Below are 27240 nucleotides of genomic sequence, written 5' to 3' on the forward strand. Positions count from 1 at the left end.
TTTAATAATCCATTTTATTAGCAAATTTGTCAGTAAAACTTTTGCTTAACTAAAATAAATTCTGTCGATTTAGTAATGTGTTATTCAGTAATAAAACTTTAAAACAACAACAAAACCCCACGTGCCTCCTATTCACTATAAAATGTATCGATCATAACAATGTTTCACAGGAGCGTTGTGATTGGCTTTATCAAGAAACGCTGACCTCTGATTGGCTTGTCAGTTTAAGTCCCGCCCCCTAAAATCGGCACTTCCGAGAAGAAGCCGTAGTGGAGAGACGGACATGAGCCCATGCGCGGTCATAACGGAGAAATTGTGAATTTTTAGTGATTTAGAATGGCTATAATTTATTTGCGACCTCTGAAGTACATTGTGTGATGCAACTTCCATGATTTTGACAACAGGACCGTCAAGAATATAACTTCAGGTGAAGTGTTGGTGAGTTTGAGCAGCTGACTAAAATGGCTAGCTGCTTAACGCCGTTAGCAGTCCTGTTTCTGTGTGAACCTCAGACAGCTAAAAGATAAGGTGTATTGAACTCTTTTCTCAATGTTTTGTTGCATCACATAACCAAATGTTTTTTTTTGTTTGTTTTTCAAATATTTAATAAATTTTAATTTATTTTGAAGGTGATATTTGTAGTAGCGTAGCTTTGTTTCCATACAGTACAACAATGTTTCTTTTAGGAAGCAGTGAAAAATGTTGAATTTTGTTTCTGTTTATCACCTGAAAAGTGAAACCATAAATCACATGACATAAAAGCATATTATTTTATTCAGTAATATAGATACCAGATTTACTGGTATATCTTTATACAAAATTGCTGTTCTATTTTAAGCATAAAAAAAAGTTATTACTCATTGCTAAAAAGAAGGGGAAATAAATTCTTTTATTATGTAGAGAAACAAATGCTTAAAGGAAGCTACTGTACAGTGAGAGAAATACTGAGAATGTCAATGCTGTTACTTTTGTGGTATAATGCCATGTTGCAGTGATTCTGATATTCTTATGGCCGTAAAAAGTTTGAATTTGTATTGTTAGTATTGTTAGTAATATGCCTGTTTTATACAGGGAGATGCAACTACGACCAATTATTTAATTCAAAGTCCTTAAGTTGAATCTGTGTATGCAATTTAAAAAGAGACATAGGAGAGTACTTTAGCAACACAATGGTGATTCCTCAAGAGCAGTTCTGAGCATCAAGTCATCCATGAGAGGACCTGACTTTTTTGAGAACTTTGAACTGAGCAATGCGATGGCAATAGTGAAGAGAGAGCAAAGCTCGGCGTTTTTCAGACTTAAATGATCTAAATTACCCTTAGGTAGGTTTGGTATGTATGTGTGTGTGCCTGGTTGTTTGTCCTCTGTTGCCTTGTGATGGACTTGCAACTTGTCCAGGGTGGACCCTGCCTCTCGCCAAATGCCCACTAGAGATGGGAACCCCCGCGAACCTGCAAAGATGAAAGCAATGCATGAATGGATGTTCATCAGACCAGAAGCATAATCTCCTTGAAGATAACAAAAAATAACTCTGAATGTGACAAGCAGCCAGCAACACAGATGCAAAGCTGGATAAATACAATCTGTCAGACAGAAGAAACTTTGCACAGGTTCTTTCAAGTGTTAACAACGTCTTTGATACACACCTGCCTCTAATGGTTTTTATTTAAAAGGACAGAATGATCACTGTTATTTCACCTTATTAAAAATACAGTAAACCAATGCCAATCTTCTGTTGTTTGGCCAGGAGCAGATCTGAAGCATGCCTGTCTCAGTTTAAGAGTGAAATATACAAGTCTTGTCATTACCTGTTAGCCAGCATGTGATGGCAGAAAGACAGAAATTCTCTCCTGTGTTGAGACTTGTGACCTGGCTTTGCTCCCCTTTTCATCAGACTTCATTATCATCCACAATATAAGTGTAATGAAGGCTTTAAAAGTTCAACACAAGCGCTGAACAAGATACAGCTTGAAGGGCTGAATGTACGTGGGATCAACATCAAGCTGCAGCAGCTATAAAAACTGATGTTGCTTCAGCTTTGTTTTGCGATGTACCATATGGCTTGTTTATTTTAAGCTGTCAGTTTAACATCAGCTACAACTGAAAACAGATATTTTCAGCTCTGCCAACAAGATTTCTATCAGGCTGAAATCAGAGTTTTGTGAAGCCCACTACAAAACACTCATTTGTGTCCGATAGCCACTTTGCAGATCATTTGATAGCATGCTAGGCTCATTATCCATTTTGAAGATCTGTAATTTTTAACTTGGGTTTTTTTCTCGGTCATGTCTTTCCTCATGATGACATCAGTTGTGTGAACCACACCAACACCTCCTGCAGTAAAACATCTCCACAACATGATGCTGTCACCGCTGATAAAAGTACTCTATCAGCTTTAGTCACTTCTTCAAAAGATCTCGTGTTTGTGTTTTGTGGTTGATCCGCACAATTTGCACCAAGCATGGGAATCTCACGGATGCTGTGTATTCATCAAAGTAATTGTTTGAACAGATAAACATGTCAAGTTGGAGATTCAATGAAGCATACGCCAGTCTTAACCTCTAGAAGCCTAGAGGTTCCACCGGTGGGTCCACCGGTGGGTCCGTCGGGTTCTAGAGGTTAAGGAAGATGCGCCTCCTGTCAGAACTTTGTAAAGCCTTGACATCCTCATCCGGGTTTTCCCAAATTTATTAAAAGCATGGTAATTTTAGTTCATGCAAAATTCCAAATTTGAAGAGAGTAATAAAATTTTACAAAGTTCTCATTATTTTTGACATATAGACAAATAAATGTTTTGCTATATTTGATTTACTTAATGCCAGATCAATCAGTTTACTTCCCTGTTTAAACACTATGACTTGTTGTGTACTACAGTCTTGTGTAATCACGGTATGAGTGAATGAGAAGTCGGAATAGCTTTGTAAAAGAACATTGTTTAATGCTAATATATTAAGGTATTAATTAATGGCACTGACCATTTGTTTCCATTCAACGACAGCAATTTACTTACTTCACAACTTATAGTTTATAATAAATACCACCACTATGATTCCCTGTTTTAAACTGTTTTTAATTTGTTGTGACTTTTACTTATCTGTTAACTTCTAACCTATTCATATTGGTCAGGTGGAATGCAATGACAATGTGAATAGTTTCTATTGATGAAATGAAGCAGACACGTTACCAATCAGTCGTCATTCTCTGATTCGAGTCAAAAAGTGACCAAAACACAAACAGATGAAACCAAGACAGGAAGAGGTTGAATGTAACTGCTGCTGTTATGGTTGATATCCAAAAGGTTTTGATTAAAAGTAAGTTATGCTGCCCTCTGGAGGTCAAAATGTGTTTAGCCAGTCCTTCCTACTAGTACTAGCTAAACACATTTAACCAGTCCTACCCTACAAACAGACGTAGCCAATGAGTAAATGAATGGATTAGTAAAGGCATGTCTTGTATTCACAGCTGATCTTTATCCAACTTATCTAGTCTCTATTGTCAGAATTACACAGAATTATGACATTAGAGATTTCTACTGTCCATCTTCCATTTTCTCCGTCTTCTGGATGTTCGTCAAAGTTACTTTTGCTCTCACAAAACTTGTTTTATGCCCTTCTTTGGAAAACATTTTGTTGCTTGTGTCAAGCATGACTGCAAGAAAACAGATAACTTGTAATTTACAATCTTCTGTGCTCAATTATAATGATTTGCATTGCTTTCTTCAAATTTAGTCCTCAGTAACTCCATGTAATCTGTGAATTATTTAAAGTAAAAATATTTTCAGCATGTCAACTTCAAATTGAAAATTTGAGGTGTTTTGCAACAGGTTTACATCACTCAAAGCTTTAAGCATTTGTAATATTTCTACTGAATGTCACAATAAAAGCCTCACAATAAACACTCTCCTGTTGGAATCGAACCATCTTTGTTTAGATCTTCTGTATGTGTTTAGCCAGCTGAACAGTTTCTTTGTGTCGTCGCTCCTGTTGATCAATTGAAACACCGAGTGCTTTGCTTCCCGTTTTTATTGACGCTCACGATCTTCACTCATCATGTCATTCACGTGCTGTGACGCCTCATCAACATCATGTTTCACCTGATCTTCCACTCATGTAAGCTCTTGATCTTTCACTGTTCACCGTCAATCCCTGGTCCCCTAAGTCACTTAACATGCATCATGTCTGCTTTTCTATTTCCTGTGCCTCTTTTCCTCTAAAAAAAAAATGTTAGTCAATTTCCTGTTTCTGCGATTCTATAGCTACAGTCTGTTAGTTTTTCTGATTATGTTAAAATGTAGCCTTATGTCTTTGTGTTCTGTTTAAAACAGGAGAAAGTCAAATAAAACATGACTTTTTGACAACGTGTGGATTTTATAGCACAATATCCTGAAGTAGTTATGTAGTGTCTCAGGTTTTTCACTAGGGGTCTCCTCTTGCTGAAAGGAAAATGATAAAGTAGGAAGTGAGTTTCAAGTTTATCAGACAGATTCACATGAAGCAGCTGTCACTAGACTGCTGTTGAGCTGAACTGTTCTTCCTTTGACTATTTTAATAACCTTTCATTAAACTGCAAATAAATCAATTCTAGCATTAGTTTTAATAGCAGTACTCAACATGATGTTTTTATCAGCAGCCGGATGTGTGTTGATGGTTTATATTCTCTGCATCTCAGGTACGTTGAACTGCTTTAGCTGTTTTAATTGAGTTTTGTAAGTTTGCTTGATAAAACATAGATCTGACTTGTTGAACCTTTATGCGGTATTTTGAAATACGATCACGATCCATAACAGTGTGACAAATATGTAACTTGATAGAAAATTACACCAAAAACAAAAATCAAATGCTAGTTGATCTAATCTTTGTTTCAGGTGTTGAAGGAAAACCAAACAGCATCTTTGCTTTGAAAGGATCATCAGTGAATCTGAGCTGCTCAGCTCCACGTTCAGCTGCAAACGTCAATTGGTACATGGTGAGCAAGGATCATGCAGGATATGTTTATCATAATGTGTCTGCACATAGAAATCATGAAGACTTCAGTTTTTCAGAGGATCATTTCACTCTGACAATCAGAGATCTAAGAGAGTGCACAGGAAAATGTTACTGCTGTAGTGAAACTACTCCTAAAGCGACACCAGATGAAACCGACAGCTGTCAGCAGAACAGCATTCAGCTCCAGGTTATAGGTATGATTTTTGTTAAATATGTTTCAGTTATTAAACAATATTATTAAACTGATGCTTGTTTTTTTATTAACAATATTTCAGACCTCCAGGTAAAGGTGTTTCCTGCCTCAGAGGGACAGAAAGTGACTCTGATGTGCTCAAGCAGCTGTCCTCTGACTGAAAGCCCTGCAGCCTTCATCTGGTACCAGGACGGAGAGTTCCTCTATGAGGACTGGTCCCCCTGGTACCAAGAACTGGTCAGCAGCGATCAGGCAGTCAGATACTCCTGTGCTATCAAAGGCTACGAGGATCTCAGAGCTCCTGACGTCTCAGTGGGTCAGTGACCACGATTAGTTTATTTTCCGTCTCTTCTGGTGAGACACTTCCTGATCTCTGGTTCTGTTCAGATTCTGTCTCAGGAAGCTGCTTCAGTGTGACCTACGCTGAAGGGACAATGTGTTCCTACAAATCACAGAAACAGTCCTGCTCCATCACATTTCCTACAGGTGATGGCATAAATATCTGTTGGTTTTACATCAGCTCTAATTGTTCTACAGCAACTGTAGAAATGTTCATACTTTATCAACCTGTTCACACTGTCTGCTTATAATCTTTACAATTCAATAATTCGTCTCATCAACATAAAAAGTAAACATCTGAAACACGTTCATTATGTCCCAACAGAAGTTCGTGTTGAAAGAAAAATGTTGGACAAGGACCATTTCAAGATGACGTGTAACTCCAGCTGTTCTCTGACTGACAACAAAACTTCATTTCAGTTGTACAAAAACACAGAAAGTGGTGAACAGAAAGTTGTTGACAACCCTTCAGTTCCCGCCTCGTCATTAGACAGCTTCTTCTGCGCTGTGAAGGATCATCATGATCTGCTTTCTAATGAAGTTTGTAAGTATGAACTATTCTGCAGTATTGATGTACTGATTAAAAGAGAGAGAACTTTATTATTTTTCAGCATTTATGTTTATTAAGAAACATTTTATACTGTAATTTGAACAATTATTTTAATTTGTCATTCCCTCATATTCAGGTGTTAATGGTAGCGACTGCTGGAGTGTGAATTATGACAGCAGGAGAATCTGTGGCCTGAAAGGTTCATCAGTGAACATCTCCAGCAAATACTCACATCCTGAATACCAACAGACACTGACTAATCGCTGGTATAAAATGAAGATAAATACAAAGCAGGAGGAAGAGGTGATGGAGAATAAAACTGATGTGAATTATCAGAATGACACAAGGAACCAACACATCCTCAGATTAAACAACCTGGATGAGAAAAACTCAGGAGAATACGAGTTCAGAATGAAAACAGAGCAATATGAACGGAAATCATCTCGTTTTCCTGGAGTTACTCTGATTGTAACAGGTAAATATAATGAGTTTTTACATGTAATGGTTTCCCATCTAAATGTGTTACTATTATATTCTATTCTGAAAATGTTCATGTTACAAAATTTAAAGTCCAAGTCTGGAATTTTTATGTCTAGGTAAAGATAACGTTTGTACATTTAATTAACATTTCATATCTTAAATATGATAATAAGACACCCATCCTGTAGCTGGAGGTAATTTATAATAAAATGACTAAACTACAGTTAAGTTACATCTCTTGAGCCTATTCTCATAGAACCACTGACTAAATGTTTTCACTGATTAGTCCAACTGTCTTCCAGGTCTCCTAGTGGATGTGCAACCTGCTGCAGAGGTCACTGAGGGTCAGAGAGTCACATTGACCTGCAGCAGCAGCTGTCCTCTCAGTGAAAACACAAACTACATTTGGTACTTGAACAGTCGGCCTCTGAGTCTGACTAAAACACCAAACAAACATCTGATTATAGATGCAGTTAGCAGAGAGAATGAAGGCAACTACTCCTGTTCTGTTGAAACGATCCACTCAACTGGAAAGACTCTGACTGTACAAAGAAGAAGAACACCTACAACAACAACCTCTTCAGCAACAACAGTAAACTGGATACTAGTAGCTGCAGGACTCTCTGTGTTTCTTTTGGTCCTGGTATCTTTGACTGTTTTCTTGTATAGGTGATTATCACAGCCCTGTTACTAATGATCAACATGTTATACCTACTTTGATCTCCATCTTCATTGTTTATGTTTTATCAATTTCACCTACCAGGAAATTCAAGCCATCTCATCAGTCTTCTAAAAGGGAATCTGTCAACAATATGGATGAGGTAAACCTGTTTTTTCTGCTTCTTTCCTTATCCACATATAACCCTGGTAACATAAAGATGTTAATTTTTACTTAGAAGTGTTACTAAACGCTATACCTTTATGTCATTTTAAGAGTGATTATTTGCTCACTTGAATTAAAAATTTAATATTTATTTTTCATTAGATAAATACCGATCATATGAATGAAGAGTTTGCAGCTCCACCAGCAGAACAGGAACTTCATTACAGCCAGATAGCTTTGGAGAAAATAAACCCCATTTACTCCAGCTACCAGCAGCACCAAGAGCAAGAACATGTCACCTATTCTGTGGTCAAAACAAGAACAAGCACCAATTCAAACTCAACCAGATAGAACCAACAGCTGTGAGTCTAACCATGTGTTGTGTTGTTTTTATACTTTCAAGACAAAGTTTAATTGTGGTTAAAAGAACAGTTTTATTAATAAACAAACAAAATCTATATTGCTAGTGCCTACAACCTGTTGTTAACTTCAGACATTACAATAAAGGTTTGTTTCTGTATTCAATCAACCAATCAATCAAATTGTACCTCACATTTCAGCAACAAGGCATTTCAAAGTGCTTTACATCATAAAAACACAGTCATGCAACATTGAATCAACAATCGAAACATTACATTAAGTCAAATGCCATCGTTAAATTCTCAATCCATTATACTTCGAAGTATAATGGATACTCAATCAGCTCTAATCGATCAGCTCTTTAATTAGAGCTGATCGAAGGCAGGTCTAATCAGCTGGGATTTTAGTCTAGATTTTAAGGAACTCAGTGTTTTTGCAGTTTTCTGGGACTTTGTTCCAGATTTGTGGTGCATAGAAGCTGAATGCCGCTTCTCCTCGTTTGGTTCTGGTTCTGGGGATGCACAGCAGACCAGAACCAGAAGACCTGAGAGGTTCTGGAAGGTTGATACAACAGCAGCAAATCTTTAATGTATTGTGGTGCTAAACCATTCAGTGATTTATAAACTAACAACAGTATTTGAAAGTCTATTCTTTGAGCGACAGGGAGCCAATGGAGGGACTTTAAAACTGGTGTTATGTGCTCTATCTTCCTGGTTTTAGTGAGAACTCCAGCAGCAGCATTCTGGATCAGCTGCAGCTGTTTGATTGATTTTTCTTTTAGGCAGACCTGTGAAGACACTGTTGCAATAATCATTGTGGCTGAAGATAAATGCATGGATGAGTTTCACTAGATCTGGCTGAGACATTAGTCCTTTAATCCTGGAAATGTTCTTCAGGTTATAGAAGGCCGGCTTTGTAACTGTCTTTACGTGGCTATGGATGTTCAGGTCAGTGTCCATCACTACTCCCAGGTTTCGGGCCTGATCGCTGGTTTTTAGTTGTAATAACTGAAACTGCACTAGGTCCAAAAATAATAACTTCAGTTTTGTTTTTGTTCAGCTTAAGAAAGTTTTGGCACATCCACACATTTATCTGTTCTAAGCATCTGTTCAGTGAATAGATGGGTTCTGAGTCACCTGGTGACATCATAATGTAGAGCTGTGTGTCATCCGCACACAGCTCTACTGATATTATTATATATTATTATTATAGTAATATAGTTTTAAGCTGAGCCGGTGGGAGTATGGCTCAGAATGCATCAGCTTTGGATTTCAAAGCATATTAGGACTCTGGGACACATATTTGTAAGAATTCAACTATGGACAGCAAGATTTTTATTTGAAGAGATTCTATCAATTTTACTTTGAAAGGCCAACAAAATTCAGGTCTTATTTAAATCTAGTAGTAATTTAGCTCCACCCAGGCGTTTTGAACAGCTGAATTGTTGCCATGGAGATCAAAGGATTTCTCAAACATGCATGAAGGAATCAAAGCAAAACTCCTGGTATGTTTTGATGAGGGAGTAGCATTATAACATGATGTAAAGCTCAAAAATATTGACTTTACATTATTCTCCCACCTTTACAAGAGTTCTGGCCTTAAGTTTTTGTGAAGTATAAAATGTCCTGCCCATAAAAAAGAAAATGTGCTCCCAATCTCACCATCGTGAGTAAAAGAACTCTTTCATGCTTGTGCAGTATTTGGCCTTAATGGGTCTATTTTTCATGAGGTGCTTTAAAGGTAAAACCAGTAGACACAGAGGGAGAACAGTTATCTTGTTTGATCTCTTCTATAATTCAGTATGTTACTGTTAGAAGTTCATTCTATTTATTGCTTCTATTTAAAATCATTTTATCTCAGCTGTGAAAGCAAAAGTTTTAAAAATGTGTTCCTCGTTTGTAGACTTCTTTTGCTAAAAGAAAAGTGAGTATGAATAAATAAAGGTAAAGAGAAGTAATTTAAAAGGTTATGTTCTGAACCTCTTTGCTTGAGGTTGGCTGAGCAAAGAGGATTTAGTTTTTCCTATCTGATACAATTTTGAAACAGAGATACTGAATTAAACCTAAACTTTTGTGAACATTTGTATATCTATTCTTTTATCTTGTTTATTTTAAAAACTGGTCAGCATTTACCCAATAACTCTGAAAGTCAGCCCCAGTGCACTGATGAAAACACTTACTGAACATAAAGTGAGAAATAAAGTTGAGGAAGTGAAACCAGAGACTTTTTTATGGGAACTCTCTGTCACCCCTAACTAAAGAAAAACAAAGTGACTAAGGCTTTTCAAGGCAAGCTCGAGAAGATAAAACTAATTTCAATATGCAGATGATACATGCTTTCTTCACACCTGACCACTAATCCAAAAATATTTTTATTTGATTTTGTACTGTAATAGTGATGCATCAACAACTGGTTGCAGAAGTTCATTTTGTGTAGGTTTTTAAGTTTGCCGTTTTCTTAGTGTTATAAAAGAATATTCCTTTTTTTTTAGGTAAAATCTTTAGAAAATGTTCAGAAACATGTATTGTTTTAGGAGGGAAAGTGTGAAGTAATTTAAATATTAGATTTAAAAAGGAATTCATATATTTTTTAGCATATTTCATTATTATTTAAAAGTATCTTTGAAACATTAACAACCCTGAACTACAGGATTTCAATCACATCTGGATTTATCTGGATAATTAGACATCTGGAACTCTTTTAAAGTGCCTTCTCTCTTTATTGTGGCTTTGTTGGACTGATGTGATTTTAGATACATAATTTACATTCATATTCAATAATTTACTATATTTATCCTGATGAGTCTCATTTGTCATTAAAAGTAAATTTTTACAAATGTACTTGAGGAAGGTATTAAACAGTCTTTTAATAAAACCCAACACTTCAGTTTTCAAAGATGGTTTATTTTTTTATTGCACCGATGTAATTCTAAATGTTTTATTAGCTTTTAGCAAAAATCATCATGACTAATAGAAATAAAGATGTTAAAACATAAATCTTCGTCTAATTGATTTATTTAATATGCGGTCGCGCTCACCGGGTTTTTATGAGTTGTTTTCTGTGTGTGTGTGTGTGTGTTTAAGAACTGACAATCTGATTGGATCAAAAATTGCAATAAACTGTAACAAAAAAGAAATTGTGGCAACAAAACCCAGAAACAAATCTTATGTCTGTAGTAATAAAATTTATTACCATATAAGTAAACACCTCAATATGTGATTGGGGGGAAAAAAAACAACAAACAAACGATACAAAATCATTATTTGCCTTTGTTATGTTTGCAAGTAGCAGCAGGTCCCACGATCTGTTACATTTAAATCTCTGCAAAAGTTTCCTATGGAGACAGAAAACGTTTGGAAATAGGCAGCAAGGCGTGTAGGAGTGCGTCTAAACAATACAACAACATTAATAACTTATAAATGGATGCAAAGGATGAGACGTGAAAAGAAAACATTACGGACGTGTAAGGCAGGTCAGCTGCTCTACACGGGTAATGAAAATAACCTTCAGCGTTTTCATGTGGTTACTTTAGACAACAGAAACAAAATGTCTGGAACTCCACTGGTTTCTTAGATGCCTTGCGTGAATATATGAGGGTAAATGAAAACGTCGCTTGAACCGTTTGTCTTCAACAAAGTGAAGAGAGGGAAGCAGCAGCAGACGCTGACAGTTTCTGTGTCCGATTCTGTTTTTAGCACTTCCTCCATGATAAGTGGTAATAACACGTATCTTGTGGTACATGTTTTCACACTTAAAGACGAATGTGGTAAGTACTCCTCTTACCAAACGTACCATTATGGTAAGTTTTTATACTGGAGAAGTTTTTATGTAAACTTTACGATGGTTTATATGAAAACTGTGAACCTGGTAAAGAAAGCAGAAAACACGGTCAGTGCTAAGGTCAGTGCTACACGTCTCTCCCCTTCATAAATTCATGCTAAGTTACTTTCAGTCAGATTTCTGTCAGGTTTAAAACTCCCTTGGTTCACACTTATTTTAGTTGAAGGTTTCAGTGCTTTGTTCTGACACAGGCCCTTCAGGAAGCACCAAAAATCGTTTGTTCTCTTCAAACACTGGTTGTTCCTGTAGATTGTTAAATATTCATAGGTTTATATCTGTGGTCCCTCTCTGTCGTCTCTTTCTCCTGTCAGCCTCACAGCAGCGTTTTCGCCAGAGATTGAAGCACGTCCCGTTTCTCAAACAGATACATCTGCGTTTCCCACAGCATGTTCACCAGAACCTCGTCGCTCACTTCGTCCAGCATCACCTCCTGAGACAGCTGGGGGCTCAGTCTGCACAACGAAACATGCATACAAATTAATTCATTACTGCAGGACTTGGCAAACCTGTTTGAATGCATTATACCTTTAAGTATCAGGAGCAATCAAAGTTTTATACGCAAAAACTTTTAACTTCGTCTGATTTTAAGGAAAATGCTTGTTTAAAAAAAACCAAAACGTTTCTTCCTGTCATATGCTCAATTAATTCTGGTCACCTTTACAAATCCACACTCAAACTGATATTGTAATCCTTAAAGAGGTTCGCACCAGAAATATTTATAGGAAATTTTTTTTACAAGTTAGTCATCTCTGAAGTCTCCAAAGCCTCGCCTTCGCTAGCGACTAGTTCGCAGTTGCTGCAGGTTACCAGCAGCTGCCTCCCCAGAGGATCAGGACTGTATTGTTGATGGGATCTTTTCAGCTCCTCACTCATGTGTCACAATCGTTCAGTTGATCGTGGAGCAAGAAAATGCAGGACATTTACTATTTATCTTCTTCATTAGACGCGAGTCAAATATTTAGTCCTGTGTTGGATTCTGTAGAAGTTCGCTGCATCCTCTGAAGGTTAGTTAGCCATTTGATTCAGCTGTTGTACGCATGAAAACTTGCAAAACTGTCCGACCGGGGTTTTGAGGAAGAGATGTGATTTAGCTGATATGTTGGCAGAAAAATAGGGAAGTGTATGGAAACTGAAAAATCAGGATGCAGCAAAGAAAGTGGCATGTTGGCGATCAGCTGACCTGTGGTAGATGGTATCGATCATCTCACACCAGGCTCTGGCTCGGTCCACGGCGCAGCCATCAGAGTCCGTACACTGCGCATCCAGACAGGTTTTGAATTTAAGACAAAACAGACGATGCAGAATGTTTTGATTGTGAATCAGGAGCAAAAAAATAAGATGAGAAATGTCTACAGCTGGGCATTAGATCAGAGTGGTGCACTCACACAGTCCACCAACATTTTGCCCAGCTCCTTGGCGCCAACGAACGACTTGGCCAGCTCCAGAGGGTTGGAGGGTCGGAAAACGTCCACGGAGGTCACCACTTCCTGTGGAGGTTTGCCTGGAAAGACACAACATCACCAGTTACCGCAAAACGCACAAACCGCAAAACCCCCCGACTGTTGTTCATGTGAAAATAGAACTGAAAGCAAGTTGTATTTCACAGAAATTTATTTGCAGCCCATGACGTCACAATTAAACCCCACAGTAGCTGCACACAAAGACAGATCACTGCCTTTGTGTGCTGTTTTAAATGCTGTTTGCAGATATGCATGATGGATGCAAATGACTTAAAACTTTCACAAGCTGATCTTTCAGTCACATCATTTGTAGTTTTCTGTTAGACCCACCTGTTCCAAGAGAAACAACTATGCCCAGCTTCTTGATGTTCGCTTCACGACCCTGAGAAAGACAACAAATAAGACGGATCTGTAGAACAGCTCTGTGCAGCTTTACACGTATGGACGAGTCAACAACACCAAGCATGCAAATCTGCTACCTCAGCTTTTAATGACTTGTTGAACTGATGGATTTCTGTCATGGCGTCTAGCGTCGGGTTATTGGCCAACAGCCCTCCGTCCAGGAAGCGGCCCATTGGTCGGAAGTAGGTGGGTGCAGCGCCGCTGGAGCGGGCGGCTCTCCATACGAGTTGTTCTGACGTAAAGACAGATTATGTTAAGACAGAGAAGTTTGACGCTTTTAGGTTTAAAGCAGAAGGTTTTCTGTAGGATAACAGATGAGCTCAGAAAGGGCCAGCACATGACTACAGTAAGATTCATTTAGGTTTCTGCTGTGATTTTGGGGTTTTACCGTAACGTTTTGCTTCCATGACGTTTCACGATATATTATTTTCATGTGTTTTTAATTCACATCCTACTGGCATTAATAGACTGAATTAATCCCAATCTGATGAAGAACTTGAGTGCTTCTTTCAATGGGGTTTTGAGTCTTTGAGTTACGTCTTCAGAATAAATGTAGGAACTGTTGAAAACTCTGATCTACTATAAAAATAAGGCAAAACAAAACTGTTAAATCTCTTTTATGACTATGCTAATTCTTCATTAGATTTATCTCAAAATACTCAAGTGTATTATATATATTTTCCAGGCACATATCACTATTCTATAGGACGGCTTGAACAACTTGATAGCAGCAGTTTTATTAAGCCACTTCAGCTTCAGCTTTCTGCAAGTTTAGGAATAGAAACTTCTTTACACACAGATTGTCATGTTACTTTAATTTACAGATATGAAAAGCAAACAAAAAAAAAATAGATGCCTAATCTGATACTACGACCGAAATGAGCAACATTTCAAGATATTTTAGGCTTTTCGTTGTGACCGACCGGGGTCACAACGGTTTATTATTATTTTATAATAATAAAATAATAACGATTTCATGACTCAACTTTCTTTCTCCTACATGGACGTCTACACACCTTCATCTGTCACCTTCCTACGCTTTCTGGGCGGCTCATCTGTGTATCCTACTATCAACACATCCTCATCCTCCCACCCTGCAACAACAGCACAACTGCATTTCTTCATTCATTTAGAAAAGTGACATGGGGAGGAAAAAAAAACAAAAAAAAAAACTAATTCTGCAGGAGAACTGCTCACTTTGTCACCATCTAGTGGTGCTAAAGGTCCACATGTATAAAATGAGAGGGGTAAGCTACGTTTAAGGTCCGGTGGGTACCTTGTGGGATGGTGAGAGGCTTGAAGGTGGCGGTGGTGGTGTAGGAGGGCTCTCTGCTGACAGACGGTGGGTCGTAGTTCCTGAAGATATGGAGCTCGCCTGGATGTCTGTCGGCCAGAACGCTGGTCACCATGACCCTGGACGGACAGACAGAAAACGGAGAAATAGAGAAAGGATGGCTAAGATGCTGGTACAGGAGAAGATTCATTCAATTATGAGAACAGATTTATTTAATTATGAGATAATCAATATTGCTTATAGTGATTGAATTGACCTTTGTACTTTTAGTGTATGACCAAGTAAGCAAGCAAATTTACGCTGAGATAATTTGTTGTATATTTTTCAAATAACGTATGAACAAATTTGCTGCGATTCCTTTGGATTTTTTTAAAAATTTAATGACCGTTACGTTAATACCAACTATAGTTAGCATCAGAATCCTCTGAGGCATTCAGCCGTATTAAAGAGAGTAAACACGCTGCTGGGTCGTAGTTTATCTGCTTATCATGCAACTTACGGAAACATATAAAACAAAACCCAAAGACAATTTAAGTTTTAAGATCTGATAGTGACGAATCTGTCACATGTGAAGTCATAATCATCTCCATGGATACCATTATTGACGGTAGAAAAAAGAAACTGAAATTTCCACAAAGGTTTGTGGGATTATCATCAGGTAGTTTTTTTAAACAAAATATTCATCTGAATTAATAAGTAAAGCAAAATCTGATTTGTGTTAATAATTGAGAAAAAGTGATGTCATTAAACTTGTGAATTTGAACTTCTTTCTGGGATACTAATGTTTTATTTAACATGAAGGAAGCACCAACACATTTAATCATGTTTCTAACTGCTGTTCTGGTGAATCAAAGCATTTTATCACTTGCTGCTTTACAAATATTCAAATTTTATTGTTTCTATTACTTGTTTTGAAATGTTCTTAATGCCACAATAGGATTTAAACCTTGGGAATCTGATGTCTGTCATCTTTGTGTTCTCTCCAAACTCTTTCTTCAGGAAGTCCTCCAGCGGAGCGGATTCGTACGGCCTGGACCCTCTGAACACCTGCTCCTTCATTCTGAAGTACAGGCAGCGCAGGTACTCCATGGACTTACCTTCACACAGAGGACACAACCTTTTAGTTCTGGTGGCACACGCACACACACAAAGATAAGAAAACCGAAAACACACCGTGGATTATTGCTAACGCCAGGATGCCTCCGGTGCTTGTCCCAGCGACCCAGTCGAAGAGCTCCCTGGTCGGCCGACCCGCCTCCTTCTCCAGGGCGATCAGCATCTGGATCAGAACCAGGCCTTTGATGCCGCCACCGTCCAGACAGAGCAGTCTGTCTATCCTGCAGTCAAATTTGCATTAAATACTGTTAACCATTAAAGAAAATGACAAATAACTTAGATAAAAGTATAAATGACAAGACACTATAACATTATAGATGGAAGAACAGAAAGTTAATGTATTGTCAAAACTTAGAAAAATGTTCCCACTCGTACTCCTTTAAATTCTGCACATTTCATCAGGTTATGACCTAAAATTGTAGATCAGGGATCCCCAAACGTTTTGAGACCAAGATTTACTTTTTCTCTCACCAGCCGGCTGAGATCTACCTCATCACACAAAGACTTAAAAATTGTAAATGAAACTATATTGACTTATTTTATACGTGAATATACATCAGTTACAGCAGAAATAATAAAGTGATAGAAAACTTAATGCAGTTTCTTCCTCAGTGAGATTCTGACACTGGGAGGAGGTTACTGGTTTCTCAGTCACAAGCTGGTTGCAAACCTGAGGCCAGCAGGTGTCAGTAAGTTATGGTAGATCTGAAATTTGTTTTGATGACATTAAATATGAGAAGCTACAGACTGACAGGAGGAACCAAAGAGCTCTGTAAAGGTAAAGGTAAATCTTCTGAAGTTGGAATATTTTTCCTCCAACAGGTTCCAGAGGAGTCGCCTCAAACCAGATGTTGGACTGGAATTGATTTCAGTGTCATTTGTGAATGTTAGCTTCTCATGTTCAACATTGGAGTTGTAAAGGTTGAAAAAGATTATTTTGGAAAAAATCTCATCAACATCAATATTTCCACTAAGTAAGAGACGAAATAAATAGCATGTTTGATGGAGGAAAATCCTTTCAGACTCTGAGCTCAAAGCAAGATGGCAGAGAGCACCAAACTATGTTTTAAAATATTACACACTTAATTTAATTTCACATAATTATCTCCGTAAAAGCCATCCAGCATGATAAGCGTGTCAGAAGAGAACGGCGGCGTTCAGTTTGTCAATTACTGCTGAGATCGATGTATTGAGCACCCTTGTTGTAAATCAACACAAATTAGAGCAAAATAACAGAATATGGGAGGCACAGATTGCAGTTTTCTGACCAAACACTGATATTGAAAAAGTCTGAGCTGCTGACTCTGACTTTTGGTGATTTTTTTTTAAAGTTGCTCAAAGCAGAACAAAGGGCTCAGTGGTCGATATTCAGACTTTTGAATATCGGATGCAGATATGATCGGTTTCTCATGCAAGTATCGGCCGATCATCCAAAATTAAGGAAATTAAATACATTTCTGCTCTCAGCAAATATTTCACACACTTACTTCTTTTTCTCCATTACTTGTCCATCAATTTCAGATTTGCCAATTGCTCCTATTGCAGCCCCGACGTACAGGATGTCCTCAAACCCTGTAAAGCAGTGATAAAAGACGATAACTACATGCTGTCAAAGTGATAAAAAAAGCAAAGAGGAGACTGGGATTTCTAAAAGCTGTGAAGCCATTTGTATCACTTTAAAACAGCAAATTATCAATCTTGATGCTGCACTTTTACTAAAAGTAAGTTATTTTATATACAGTAATTTCAGAGCACTCAAAAATTGCAAGCAATGCCTTAGTGTAAACACAGTGACATTTGGTAAAATGCAACAATAAGAGGCCCTTTTGTCAGATTAAAAGTTTGAAAATATCCTCTAAGCAGGAAGTAAATATGAGTTTCATTTAGCCCAAATTTCTTTTTTAGTAATATTTCTTATGGTTCTGTCGTAATATTCGAATGTTAACAAAAACATGTTTTCATTAGCAGTGAGTGGAAAAATCATCATAACTAACATAAATAAAGGCTTTCAGAGATCCAGCTGTTGATGTAATCCACGTGTCAAACTCAAGGCCTGAGGGCCAAATCTGGCCCGCCAAAGCTTTTTATGTGGCCCTCTCTGATCTAACGGGCCACATAAATACAACCTTCAAGATAACAACTGTATGCTGAAATACTGTTTTATCAACCAAATCAAAGCAGATTTTATCTGTATGCTGCCAAATTACATCCAGGTGAAAAGATGCTCAACCTAATTTAATTTTAACAAGTACTCATCGAATAAAGAGTTAGACACTTATTTATATTTTTTCAATATTTTCTGCCACAACCGGCCCTTCGTGAAGATTTATGACCTCAATGTAAAATGAAAATAAGTATCAGAGTTTCCCCCAGGGCATTATAAGCCTGGCGGGCCACCAGGCTTTATTTGCCCCCCCAGGCTAAGCATAATTTATTTATAAAAAAATAAAAAAATAGACCCAATGGACTCCGCCAGGCTTAGCCAGATCTCTGGGGGGGCAAACCCTGCACACCCCTGCTCAAAATGTGTGTCATTTAGTGCTGAAGCTCCTGAAACAAACGGCTCTTCTCAGGCGTTACCTATGGCTCGAGGCTTGGTCTTGTTTGAGACTGGAGGAGGAGGAGGACGAGGAGGAGGGCTGCTGGGGGAGCGAGGAAGGCAGCGCTGCACTCCTACACTACACAGCATGTCCAGCAGGATCTTTCTATTAGGACCTTTCAGGTTAGTACAAAACACAAGCCAACATGGCGGGCATGCAGGCATGCCACGAACACAGGACAGACAGAGAGAGAGATGGAGAGAGAGAGATGGAGAGATACGCAACAGACAGAGAGAGAGGAGGGAGGAGAGTAAGCAGAGAGATTTGCAAACGGTTAGCAATCATCATGCATCTTGAAAAAAAAATTCAATAAATGACAGGAAACTCAATTAAGCATCATTTTCCGCTCAGAACAAAATCAGATTTTACTGGAAACTTCTTTATAAGTCAACAACAGATCCATTTTTAAAAAAAAATAAAAAAAATAATACTACTACTAATAATAATAAAATAATAATGTTGGGATCATCTAAGAGACATAAACTTTTGTCAAGCATTTCTATTTTTGGTATGATATCCGTTGGTATTTTAACAGTTTAAATGTCCTTAATGTCTCTTCAACATTTTGCATAGACATGTTTACATAGACGCTGCTCTGTTTTCGAAATATAAGCAAATTTATTTCCACACTCCAGCTATCCACAGAAATGGTTCTTCAGATTTTTTTTTTCTACACTGAGAAACGAAGGAACTCAAAGTAAAATAGTGATTTCTGTACATTTTTAAAGGATCATCAGTTCAATTTGTTTCGAGTGTTTTTATATTTTAAAAAAATTTAACAATAGTCCAATTAACTGAAATTTCTGACTAGACCAAGGCGTCATGTATTAAAAATAATGTGATGAGCAACTTAAAAGCTGTAATTTTTGAGTAGCTCATCACATCACGAACTCTTTAAAGTACCGAACCGAATGTCACAGAAAAGAACACAAAACTGAGGGTTAGTTTTACTTTAAGCTGGGAAATAAATTTCCTCTTTTTATGCCTCTAAAGATTCATTAATAATGCAAAAACTACACTTTAAAATACAGAATATTAACGTAGTTTTTCCTGGATATTTTCACTTGTAAGCATGCACATTTCTGTTATTTACACCGCAACACATGCTTTTAAGTGAGATCCAATGACTTGTATCAACATGTTAGTTTAGAAACTTACTGTATTATTCATTTTATTTTTTAACAAACCAGGCTGCTAGCAGCAGCAGTTGCGGTTTAACCGTCGATCTCTCCCACCTTTGCTGGTGCGAGCTGCGATCAGCCCGGGTGTTTCTCCCAGGTTGTTGTGGATCTCAACATCGGCGCCAAACACGATCAAACCTTTAATCAGCTCCATGTGGTCCATCTAGTGAGAACAGGCACACACAAAAATTATAAGCATTGTTGTCAAAACATCAAATATGAAGTATCTTAATAATAAATCACTGTGGGAATCATTTTTGCCATTATAGATTGTCATTCACTTCAAAGTTTTATTTTTTTATTTCAATATAATCTGTAAATGTTGCTTTAACCCCATGAAAAGACAAACAAATCTATCCGTCTGTTAAAACAGGAACCTTCATAGCGAGGTGCAGGGCCGTGTTTCCGTCCTGGCCCTTCAGGTTGGCGTTGGCCCCGTGGGTCAGCAGCACCATGGCGGCCTCAAAGCGGCCCTTCTTGGTCAGAACGTGGAGGGCGCTCTCGCCCGTCTTGCTGAGGTAGTTTATCTCGCAGCCGCGGTCCAGCAGCATGCGGCACATCTGGCAGAGAGGAGGCAAAACGGACACCTTCCTTTTTCATTTTAAGTTTAAGTTTAAAGTTTAATGGGAAAGTTGATTCACTTAATGAATCGTAGCTTCCTGCAGTCAACTCAACTCATCTAATCCAATAATGTCATTGTGACGAGCCTGTTAAGCTGAAATACTTTAAAAAAAATTTTTATTATTTTTTTAATTACTGGGCCAGTTTATCATCCATCCAATCATTATTGCGATAATAGATGATACTGTTGTTTTGAGACAATGTCCAAGTAATGTATTAGTAATACCATAATAATGCACGTCCGCCCTCTCAAAAACAAATGAATAGAAATGCAGAAGTCCACTATTAATATCAGTAACGGACCTGATATTGAAGAAAATCGGGTATTTGTGACAATGTGCCTAATCTTAACTGCACAACTGAGCAAATTAAAGTTGTCTTGTTTTTACATGTGTGACCAAGAGGCATGTAAAAACATGTTCAATATGAAATATTTAGTTAGCAAGTAAATTTGCTAACTAACAGACATAAATGTAACTTAGTACATTTATGTCTGTGTTTTTTGTTTTTTTAAAAAAGCAACGTTTCAAGTGGATCCAGCTCTCTGTATCGGATCGGCACCGGCCGATACCAAACCTCAGACGTCGGTATTGGATCGGCGCGATCCCTATTAGTAAACATTAATTTCATAAAGAATATTTAACATTGAATCTAGAAGGTATTTTAAATATCCAAACCAAAACAAACAAATGGAAATGAACACACACATACTGAGTCTCTGTAAACAAAGTTTCAAAAAAAATCGTACTCATCAGAATGCAAATCATGGAGCTCATTGTAATTGATAATGCGATTGATTAATAATATGTACCATTAACAGTTAGAGTGTGTGCAGAAGTCTCTACCTCGGCGGTTCTGGCCCAGTGCAGGGGCGTCCCTCCGTACACGGAGTCTTCGGCTTGCAGCTGGAACGGATCTGCTTTGAGAATCTCCTCCACGCAGCTGACAGACAAACACACGGCACAGACAACCTCACATTTCCTAAACTGAATCATTTATAATTCCAGATGCTTATGGTATCTTCGCTGGCATTTAGCAGGTTTGTCAAAGTTTCACTTTAGCTAAAATGCTGTCTTATGCGCAGGTGAGGCTGTTTTATAATGATGCTATATACACAATTACTGCAAAGCACAAAACGAATCATAAACATCGGTTTCCACTGATTTAGTCTGCAGGTCAGAGGAACAACAAACAGCCTCTTCCTTCCTGGAGACAATCCTTGTAGCACAGGGAGAAAAGAAAAGGCAACTCCAGTTTGTTCCTTTAGTTTGTTCGCTCACCCCTTCTCGCTGTACTTCATGGCGGTGTGGATGGGGTTTCCTGTGCTGCCCGTGGTGTCGCACTTGGCCCCCCCCTCCAGCAGGGCTTTGACGGACTCCACCCGGCCCAGACGGCAAAAATATTTAAATCATATTCTTTGCTGTTGAGAATATTCAGTAAATATTCACCCCTGAGCAAAGCCGCGAGCACAGAGCCTGTGCAGGACAGCGTGGAAAGTTATGTTTAAAAAAAAAAAAAAGGAATATTGCTTAATTATGGGTTGTGAAGTATTCTTTAATTATTTTTTTTTAGCGATATCAGAGCCACACCCAACCTGGTTTCCAGTTTTTCTAAACCGTTGGCCCGCTGATACAGGTTTAAGCTAATTCTGATTCCTGTTCAAGAGCCAATTTATCAGAAGAAATAAGAACTGAATGCAAATATTTTTCTGAGAGTCCCTGCCCCTGAGTGGTCATGAGTTATTTATTTTTAGATGCTGTGGTCACATTGTGCGTGTAAGAGGGTAGCTTTTATATTAGGAAGGAGAGTCCATCTCCAGGAGTATTTCCTAAAGAATGAAGCTGAAAATAAAGTATACTCTAAAGTAGACAAAGGTTAAATGATGACGTCTTGGTCTCTGACAGTCTTAAATTGTAGAGATGTCTCAACTAGAGGTGCACCGATAAATCGGCCGGTCAAATTACATTGAATCTTCTTCAAATCTGTCGGCTTCTCTGAACATTTCTCCTCCTTCTAGCTACAAATATCCCCCTCCTACTCACAGCCTGTGTGCACTTGTCCAAATCCTTTGAAAAAATTGACAATTACTCGGAGCCCGTTTCAAAATACGTTTTCCAGTAAAAACTAATGCGCCCCTTGACCTGCAGAACTCTTCCCACAAGAAGTCGGGTGTGATGTTTGTGACAGGCTGCTGCAGGCTGTAGCTTCGCATTTTCCCAGGTGTTAATACCTGTCACCGACAACTACGTATCCCAAGTGGGAAAGTAACACGGCACCATGGTGTCAAGAGATTCAGCGCATCGGTTTCACCTTGAATATCCAGGATTTTTTATTTTTTTTATATTTGCTCCTTTAAAAACATATGAATAAGAAACCGGGGCGAAACACATTTAACAGCTGAACAAAACCAAAAGTCATCAATCATCAGCGCAACCCCCTTCAGGCTTTAAGCGCCCTTTGACCTGGGCGTTGTTCAGGTCTCACCTGGATGATGACGGGAGAATCCTGCTTGGAGGCGTAGTGCATGGGGGTTTCTCCGTTCTGGTCCCTGATGTCGGTGCGGGCCTGGCTCTCGTCCAGCAGCTCCTTCACGCACGCCAAGTCGCCCCGTTCGCACGCCCGGTGCAGAGGCGTCTGGCCCGACGCGTCCCGCGCGTTGATCTGGCTGAGAGCAAAAATCGCAGAAGGTTTGACATTTTAAAGTACAACATTGGAGAATGACTTGCTACACGGCTTTGCTGGCTGTTAAGAAGAGGCTCTTTGGAGGTTCCAATTACATCCACAGAGAAACGACGGCCCCCTGGCTGAGCTTTTAGGTTTACGGCTGGCTTGTGTTCTAGTGGCGCGCTACACAGACGAGCAGAGCTTTGGACATGCTGAGAATCTTTGTGAGTCTACTAGTTTGAATTTTGGGAAACTAAACAGAAAGTTTCCAAAAGTACAAACAGAATATTTAGATTTTCTTTTCATGACGCATAAAACAGGGATCTAGGAGTTAGTCGAAGAAAGCAACAGTGTTGCGAATGCATTGGAGGCTAATGGGCTTCAAGCATTACAATAACTCTTAATTGATTTTGACATTTTCAAGGCGTTTTAAAACCTTAATGGCGCTGAACGCCTGTTAGGTGGAGTGACCCATGCTGACTGTTTATTACTTCTGTTCCCTTTGGAAAGAAGAAAGCTTCCAAAGCTTTAGTTTTTCTGCATATACTGAATCTGTTAGTTTTTGGAAGAGTAAATCTATAAATTGTGGTGTCCATAAGATCCATATTGGGAAAATCCTCCATGGCTTATTAAATTCTACAGATAAACGAAAGCAAATGGAAGATTTTCATCTGATCTGGCTAATACGTCTTCAAACATTGCATTCCCATTTTTTTCTCCATTATTTTTCTCCATTGGGCTCCAGCCTGGATTGTTGGTGTTATTAACGTTTTGATGAGGATTACCTCCTGACATTTCAATACTGACTTCTAGTCACACTGAAAAAGGCATGAAGACAATGAGGCTTAATAACTTCCAAATCTGAAAATACCAAGCGAGACAGAATCCCTCCTGCGTTGGCGCCTCTCTACATGTCTCTTTGGCTGTATTTGGCAATATAAAAATGTGAGACGATATTGATATCCAATATTAACATTGCTCTTATGGATGATAAACGATATTTAATAATGTCATATGTATTTCTCTACCGTTTTAACGCCTTCGAACAAACAAAAACTACCAGAAACAAATGGCAACAAGATGAAGACCAATACTGATTGTTCGGTTTAATTTACCCGACCGAAACCAATATGTAAAAAAAAATTATGATGTATCGTATATCGTATAGTTTTTATCTGGTTTGAGCAGGTTTAGAGCTTTGGTCGCCTCTGTTCTTTTGGATGTGATTCATAAATCTTGTTAATTTGCTCTCTTAATATTACTGAAAGGTCAAATACCATGAGCAAAGTATGTAGCAGCTTGGTTAGCTACCTCTGAACGTAGTTATGTTTGAGGCATTCTCTCAGTCCCGTCTCCACGGCGATGTGAGCAGAGCTCCAGTCAGGGTGGCTGCGAAGGCAGTCCACGATGGTCTGCACCGTGTCCGCCTTCAGGGGCAGAATCTCGTAGAAAGGTCGCAGCTTGAGGGCGTACTGGGGGAACCAGTTCATGGCATCCTCCTCTGACCCCACCTGAAACAGCCTGCGGACAGCGCAGTGGTGAGCCAGAGCATTTCCAAGAAGTGAAAGGAGAAACTGAACTTTGCCCCGTCAAAATGTGGTAAACCTAACCAGCTTGATTTCTATGAATGAGAATAACACCTTTTCTTTTCTCTGCTAAATTTGAATATTTTCACGTCTTAGTTTTATTTATTTTATTGGGATTTTATGCGATAACCCAACATAACACTCTGTAAATAGGAAGAAAAATATTACATGACTTAACATAATTAGCAAATAAAAATATGGCTGTTTTATTTAGGGGTATTCGGGGAACAAGGGGCAGAAAAACAGGCTTGTACTAGTGTTGGCATAGGTTTACTAGATGTTATTAGTTATTGTTTTGTTTTAGTTTAGTTTTGATTAGTTATTGTAGTAGTTTTAGTTAATTCAGAGGTGCAGAATTCAAAAAGGTCAAAGTGTTGCATTGTGATTATGTATACATCAGTTTGGTAATAAGAACTTAAGAAAAGATTGATTCAACAATTGTTGAGGAACCAACACGACTCTGGTGTTTTATCCCAACTTTTGCTGCCGCCATTTTGTGGTCCAGCTAAGTGCCACCAGAAGTACGGAGTGCCATAATTTACCAACAGCTGACGTAAACTACTTATGTGACAGGAAAAAATATTTAAAAATTAGTTTGAAAGGCTAATAAATAGTTTCATAAACACAAAACTGAAGGATATCATATCTATAATTTCAGCATGTTTTAGTTAGTTTTACACACACACTATCATTCTAGTTAGCTAGCTTTTCCCCATTAGGTATCAATTTTATTTAATTTAGTTAACAAAAAAGGTTCCCTCAATTTCAGTTTTCATTATGTTGTTAGTTTTATTTAACTACAATAACACTGCTGTAAAACTTTTAACATATTTTGTTGCAAAACAAAATGTTTGAATACAACGCATCACTTTCAGAATCACCACTACTTTGTGTTGGTCCATCGTGTAAAAGTAATCGTATTCGTGTTTGTAGCTGAGATCTGTGTTTGGTAACATTAGGCTTGAAAATGTCTAAGGCACGGAAATATTTTAACAAAGCACTCTATGGATGTTTGTATATAATTACGTATTCACAATATTTGGCGTTTTAAAACTCAGACAGTTCACGTTTTAGGAGTAGCTTTAGAATAAATAATAAATTCCATGAGTAACTCTAGGAAAAATACACATTGGACAGAATAATCCTTAACTCGTTCTACGGGTTTTGAAGCAGCTGAAGTCATCTTAAAAAGTCCATGACCTGTTTTTCAGGTTTTAATCTACATGAGAGAGAACTATAGGTGTGCTTAACAATGGTGGTCAAAGGTGAACAAAAGTAAATAAAAAACAAACAAACCTTCACTGTTGAGAAAAATGAGGACATTAACTTTCTACAGTGGTGATCTATACTGACCTCAGAGCCACAGTGGGCGTTTCGGGGGACAGGAGCACGCAGTCCCATGACTGGCACTGTGTGTTTTTGTACAGGACCATGCGTCCCTCCTGCTTCAGCAGAACTTTGCCTCCTCCCCCATAATCAGACAGCTGGACGTCTTTGACCCGGTAAGGGTTCGTGAAGAGGGTCGACACGGAGGAGACGGTGTCCAGCAGCCGGCCCAGGAACTGCATCGCTACCTTAAAACAAGCAACACGATTAATCAGAGTAAATCTATGATTTCTGATCTAGAATGTGTGTTAAACTTAGCATCCCTCTGTTTACTAGAGCAGCTCTGTTTTCTCCAGGAACGCCTGTGGGATTCTTGTCAGCATGAATTATTTATTTAGTCCCCTGGGCAGTGATGTCACAATTTAAGTGGAGCAACAAGTTGTTTTTTTTCAGTAGACACTTTCATTATGTTGCTACTTTTGCTGTTCAGTTACACCCTTTCAAAGAAAAGAAGTGCTCCACATGTACAATCACAATTGATTTCCAATGTTGCGTTTGGTGGTTTAACCAGCAGGGCTGACTTTAGCTGTTAACAGCGCCATCTCGGTCTGTGACCTTCATTTTTCTATGTAGACTAAATACAAATACAGCTGCTCATTGTCTGGATGTTGAACAAACTGCTCCACCAATGATGTTCACCTATTTCCTGAGTCTATTATCATCTGCGGAGCGCATACCAGCGCTACACTCTGCAGAATCATGTATAGAAACCACACTTCTGCCCTCCATGTTTCTGGTTTAAAGTTCCTTAATAATCGCAGTGTAAAGATGACTCGGATATTTAGTTGTCCGTTGCTGCTAACCGCATTAAACTGGTTTAAAACCAGCGAGCTTACCTGCTAGCTGCTCTCAGCGCGGCGGACAGCCTGACTTTTGACAGCTACATCATCAACCGACGCCGCAACCAAACCTGCTCTGTCCACCTTGATTGGCGCGAGCTTGTCCAATCAGAGCGCAGGATTTAGACGCGCTAGATAAGGAGGGCGGGACCTGATTGAATGAGAAGCTCCGCTTCTCCAGGGAGAATGTGTTAATACGGGACGCATCAGTGATCATAATGGAGGAAGGTCTAACTGCCCCAATGCCCCGTTTTAGTCTTAAGATAAAAAATCCTGCAGATTTAACTTGTTTACAGTCATCAATAACAGTTAAATTATTAAGTAATATTTTTGTTTTCTTTTTTATTATTACTTAACTTGGAAAAATTATTATTATTATATATAATTTTTATTCAGTTATTCTCTATTAAAAATGTTACAACATCCTTTTTCCTAAGTCTAGAAATCAAATGATTTTCATTATATTATTTATTAACTATTTACAACAGCAATAAGTTCAAATTCTAATAAAAATGTATTTA

At 38.3% G+C, this 27240-nt stretch overlaps 2 protein-coding genes across 4 annotated transcripts; one reads left to right on the plus strand and one right to left on the minus strand.

Moving 5' to 3' along the window:
• The first annotated feature begins 263 nt into the window (after nt 1–263).
• LOC122829973 lies at nt 264–11127 on the plus strand. 3 transcript variants are annotated; one of them, XM_044114959.1, is made up of 10 exons: nt 4465–4668; nt 4865–5179; nt 5261–5494; nt 5566–5664; nt 5843–6061; nt 6204–6542; nt 6850–7216; nt 7311–7368; nt 7533–7732; nt 8451–8484. In XM_044114959.1, the coding sequence occupies exons 1-9, from the start codon at nt 4611–4613 to the stop codon at nt 7719–7721; spliced, it is 1878 nt and encodes a 625-aa protein (XP_043970894.1). In that variant the 5' UTR covers nt 4465–4610; the 3' UTR covers nt 7722–7732; nt 8451–8484. The 3 variants fall into 3 exon arrangements, with proteins under 3 accessions (XP_043970896.1, XP_043970894.1, XP_043970895.1); XM_044114961.1 differs by lacking the exons at nt 4465–4668; nt 8451–8484 and adding an exon at nt 264–438 and having other exon boundaries at nt 7533–8213; XM_044114960.1 differs by having other exon boundaries at nt 7533–11127.
• Nucleotides 10900–26795, minus strand: pla2g6 (phospholipase A2, group VI (cytosolic, calcium-independent)). The gene is given in 20 exon segments (XM_044114958.1): nt 10900–12022; nt 12751–12824; nt 12956–13071; nt 13361–13412; nt 13510–13664; nt 14449–14526; nt 14709–14845; nt 15673–15823; nt 15900–16063; nt 17330–17414; nt 18423–18557; nt 19678–19786; nt 20001–20183; nt 21090–21186; nt 21525–21679; nt 21681–21719; nt 22729–22909; nt 24220–24429; nt 25848–26064; nt 26713–26795. Coding segments are annotated over 19 exon segments (2475 nt in total). The 5' UTR covers nt 26063–26064; nt 26713–26795; the 3' UTR covers nt 10900–11883.
• Between the last annotated feature and the right edge of the window lie 445 nt (nt 26796–27240).

Source organism: Gambusia affinis, linkage group LG04 (assembly GCF_019740435.1).
Source record: "Gambusia affinis linkage group LG04, SWU_Gaff_1.0, whole genome shotgun sequence".
Lineage (NCBI taxonomy): Eukaryota > Metazoa > Chordata > Actinopteri > Cyprinodontiformes > Poeciliidae > Gambusia > Gambusia affinis.

Excerpts from the sequence above, each read along its gene's own strand:
- LOC122829973 (XM_044114960.1), top strand. The coding sequence starts at position 4,611 with ATGATGTTTTTATCAGCAGCCGGATGTGTGTTGATGGTTTATATTCTC. Across the intron at positions 5,180-5,260 it reads CATTCAGCTCCAGGTTATAG|ACCTCCAGGTAAAGGTGTTT; the intron begins GTATGATTTTTG and ends ACAATATTTCAG. Across the intron at positions 7,217-7,310 it reads TTGACTGTTTTCTTGTATAG|GAAATTCAAGCCATCTCATC; the intron begins GTGATTATCACA and ends TTCACCTACCAG.